Source organism: Octopus bimaculoides, chromosome 1 (genome assembly GCF_001194135.2).
Source record: "Octopus bimaculoides isolate UCB-OBI-ISO-001 chromosome 1, ASM119413v2, whole genome shotgun sequence".
NCBI lineage: Eukaryota > Metazoa > Mollusca > Cephalopoda > Octopoda > Octopodidae > Octopus > Octopus bimaculoides.
This window is the reverse complement of record NC_068981.1, coordinates 119,290,078-119,294,760: the sequence shown is the minus strand read 5'-3', so window position 1 is coordinate 119,294,760 and position 4,683 is coordinate 119,290,078. Positions and strand designations below refer to the sequence as shown.

General features: G+C 37.3%; 1 protein-coding gene across 2 annotated transcripts in view; it reads right to left on the bottom strand.

The window, feature by feature from the left end:
- LOC106871508 (mitochondrial Rho GTPase 1) overlaps positions 1–4,683 on the bottom strand; it is a 99,496-nt gene that overhangs the window by 34,003 nt on the left and 60,810 nt on the right. For both annotated transcript variants that reach the window (XM_014918007.2, XM_014918008.2), the window contains exons 12-14: positions 3,925–4,045; positions 3,287–3,371; positions 1,000–1,145 (exon numbers count right to left, since the gene is read on the bottom strand). In XM_014918007.2, coding sequence (XP_014773493.1) covers positions 1,000–1,145; positions 3,287–3,371; positions 3,925–4,045 — 352 coding nt within the window. The remainder of the gene's footprint in view (positions 1–999; positions 1,146–3,286; positions 3,372–3,924; positions 4,046–4,683) is intronic.

Genomic DNA, 4,683 nt, shown 5'->3' with positions numbered 1-4,683 from the left:
ATCATCCTGAAAGATTGTGTTTCCCTCTGGAAACAGTTCCTCAACTATAGGATGAATTTGATCAGATAAAATGCTTAAATAGTCAAGACTTTTAATTCTGCCACAAAGGGAAACCAGTGGGCCGGCAGATTTCCAAGATATAGCCCCTCCACCCCCGATCCTCCTCCATGTTTAACAGTTGGAAGAAGGCAGTCTGGGTCAAATGCTTCTTTTGGTTATCCCCACACGCATACTCAGCTAGTGGTTGGAAATAAGGTAAAGCATGACTCGTCCAAGAAAATAACATTCTTCCACTGCTCTAGGGACCAATTCTGTAGGTTTTTACTTCACTCTAAACACTTTGTAATGTTTGTTTTTGAAAGTAGTGGTTTTCTGATTGCAGCCTTCCCATGAAATCCAGCTTTGTGCAGCTCTCGGTGAACAGTTTTTGTGGAAACTGGGCTTTCGAGGTGGTCATTAAGCTCTGCAATAATTTTGGGAGTTGTACTTCTGTGGTCCTTTCTAACAATTCAGAGCCTGACAGTCCCAATCTGAAAGTTTTGGTTTTCTTTCAGAGTTTTGTTTCAATGAGGAGGTTTTTCCCTCTTTCTCAAAGGCTGTCATTACTTTCAAGACAGTACTTCTTGATACACCAAACATTTCAGCTGTTTTCATTATGCTAGTGCCTGCCATACAAGCACCAACAATTTGACCTCTTTGAAAGTCCGATAGATCTGTCATTTTAATGAATTTTAATTACCTTTTGTCTGATGATATCTGAAGAGAAACAGCAAGCAACACTAATAATAAATCAAAATCATAAAAATAAACAAGCTTTTGACAGTTTTATAGATGTTTCAAAATTATGATGCTGTGATTCTAGGTGTTTCCATTATTTTGTCCAGCCCTTGTATTTCTGGCATTAGACTGCTATAATAATAATAATAACAATAATGTAAATATTAAGATTATTATGATTATAAATATAGAGAAAAACCAAAGGATCTTATAGCTACTTACGTCCACTGAGCAAGATATCCATTTAAATTGATCCAATTTTCACAGTTAGTACACACTGTATTGTTTACATCTGGACCCCAAGGGTTAATAGGACTAGTATTGAATAAATTTTGGATTTCTGTAGCTGATAAGCAGCCATCATTGTCCTAAAAATAAAAAAAAATTTTAAAGAAAAGAAATAAGAAAAAATATTTACCAACATTGATGAAAATTCATTATCGTTAATTATATTAAGTTACTTAAAATAGGAACACCAACCATAACAAATGGACAGGTAACTGAAGTTAGAAATAGATGTAAAGCATATGTGTTTGTATAAACCTACAATAATTGGCATACACATTATTGTATGTGTGAATGTACATCTGAGAGTGATTGCTGTCAAAGAGAACAACTAAAACTTTCTAAGTATTCTTTGAGTATCTGCTTCTTATAAATTAGGTAGTTCTGCAATGACTTCAGACAATTCAAACAAGGGTTTTCATAAACAAAGATGACTGATATTGGTAGTGATTAGAATAACATGCTAAGCTTCAGAGTTTTAATTTAAATCCCTGTTCCTGGAAGACTGCACCAGACTCCAGTATGTTTTGGCATGCTTTCTATGACTGAATGCCCTTCCTAATGCAAACCACTCCAAGACTGTAATGGGTGTTTTATGTGCCACCAGCATGGGTGCCATTTGCGTGATACCGCTATCTGCCATGACTGCAATTTTACTTGGCTTGATGGGTCTTCTTCTCAAGCACGGCATAATGCCAAATGGACTCAGTCATTGCCTCCATGAGGCCCAATGCTTGAAGCATGGCATAATGCCAAATGGTCTCGGTCCTTGCCTCCGTGAGGCCCAATGCTTGAAAGGTGCTTTTGTGTGTCACCAGCACAGGTACCATTTGCATGACACCAATATCTGCCATGACTGTAATTTTACTTGGCTTGATGGGTCTTCTCAAGCACACCATATCACCAAAGGTCTCAGTCACTAGCCATTGCCTGTGAGGCCTAAAGTTTGGAGATCATGCTTCACTACCTCATCCCATGTTTTCTTGGGTCTACCTATACCACAGGTTCCCTCCACAGTTAAGAATTGACATTTCTTTACACAGCTGTCCTTGTCCATATGCACCACATGACCATATCAGAGCATTCATCTCTCTTACACACCACATCTTATACCCAACTTTTCTTTCAAGATGCTTACACTCTATCGAACATGCACACTGATATTGCACATCCAGTGAATCATACTGGCTTCATTTCTTTTAAGTCTACATATGTCCTCAGCTGTCACAGCCCATGTTTCACTGCCAGGTAACATAGCTGTTTGCACACAGGCATCATACAATTTGCCTTTCATTCTGAGAGAGAGGCCCTTTGTTGTCAGCAGAAGCAGGAGCTCTCTAAATTTTGCCCAGCCTATTCTTATTCTGACAGCTACACTCTTGGAACATCCACCTCTGCTACTAACTTGAACTCCTTAATAACGGAAGCTATCTACTACCCATGGCAATTGATGGAGTCTATTTTCTGTACATTTTCGGTGTTTATTGTACCTGTTCATCTACCACACCCAAAAGCTATTTTCCCTGTTAACCATCCTCTGATATTGCAGCACCTTTTATGTGTCCAAAGCTTATACTGGGTGCCTCTTACAGAGTTATTACCTACACCTTTTCTACAGATCAAGTAGAGCTATCTATCTGAGGGGGCTTGTGATTTGTATATATATATATTTGTACACACACACACACACACACACACATATATATAGGGTCATCCCATAAATAATGCATATAAATTTAATTATTTGCAAACTGAACCATTCACCTTCTGATGAGACAGCCATAAAATAAATAGATAAAAAAAAATAATGTGACTTTAGTCATTATAAAGTAATACTATTTCAACAAAATTTTTAGATTAAGTAATTTCTCAAATCATGAAAATACTAAATTTTGCTGAGCTTATTTTCAGATGCTGCACAGAGTTTGGTCAAATTTTATGTGAACCTTAATTATCTGATTCAGCAAACTTTTCTTCCATACTTCAGATATCATTAAAATACATTTTTCTCTCTGTAAAGTGGCTGGCATTAGCAAGGACATCCAGCTGTAGAAACCAAGCCAAAACAGACAGCCAAGCTCGGTGTAGTTTCCTGACTTGCCAGTTCCTGTCAAACCATCCGACCCATGCTAGCATGAAAAATGGACATTGAATGATGATGATTAGGAGATTGTTAATATAATGTAAACAATGTGAACTTTTGATGTGTAATACATTAACTAACCTCATCATACTTTTCAAAAATTGCTGTAAGAAATTCATAACCTTGTGGCGTTAATTCTGGCGTTGAACCCTGCGGAACAGGAATCCTTAAAGAAAACAATACATATATTAGTGAAAATAAATTTAGAGAGAGAGATTAATGCACATGAAATATCAAAAGTAGCGAGGGGTAAATTTTACTGGAAATAAAAATACTATGCATACACAATGTTATAAAACTAGACATTTAAAAAAATTTTCTTGTTAATTGTGGTAGGTTGGAACTCATCTGTTTCCAAGCCAAAAGGCAGTTGAGAAATATTTCTTCTTTCATAGGATGCCAGTTTTTGCTAGGTTTGTTTTTGAAATGTTGAAGAAGCACTTGCCAATAACAGGCATGCTCTTTCTCACTGCCTATACAACCAAATACCAACTATACTATTTTACAGTTCAATCAAGTGAACCTCCAAGAGACATGCCTCCTTCCAGTGATTTAGCTTAGTACCAGTTAGGCAATACAAAATGTCAATACACTAACAAGAAGATTGGTACTCATGCAACTTCCACATGACGTTTTAATGCAAAATTTTACAAGTAATTTAATAAAATTTATTCTGTGAACACAACACATTCACTCACACACATGAAAATGTTTATTACTTTGGACACAAGAATTCCTTGGTAAGCATAAGATTATCATCATATCCAAATGTTCTTAGTACAGTCCATGTTGTTTCATGCCGACCTCTTTGTATAAACAATGTGTGAAGAAAAAGGAAACCTAAAAAAATATGAAGAATAAATTCGATAAAATTCAAATTATTTAACCATTAACAAATATTCTTAATCATGCAAGACAAAGCAGTCAGTAAAATATGATGGGAGTGATTCAGTTATTGAAACACACTGAAGACTGCTTTCACTGATTCAAGAGAGGACACATTAAAAACATTGCCTACTGTTTCTGTTACTCTGCAACTTTTAAGGAACTTTCTTTCTGTCTTTGCCAATAAATTGTCTTTCCTGTACTATCATGGCTTGGTGAACATTGAGTCACTAAGCATAGTGTTAGTGACATGTCCGCTTTCCATGATAGCATGGGTTGGATGATTTGACTGAGGACTGGTGAACCAGATGGCTACACCACGCTCCAATCTGATTTGGCAGAGTTTCTACAGCTGGATGCCCTTCCTAATGCCAACCACTCCGAGAGTGTAGTGGGTGCTTTTACATGCCACCGGCACGAAGGCCAGTCAGGCAGTACTGGCAATGGCCACGCTCAAAATGGTGTATTTTACATGCCACCTGCACAGGAGCCAGTCCAGTAGCATTGACAACGATCTCGCTCGAATGTCTTTACACATGCCACTGGCACAAGTGCCAGGAAGGCAACGCTGGGCACAGGTATATATATATATA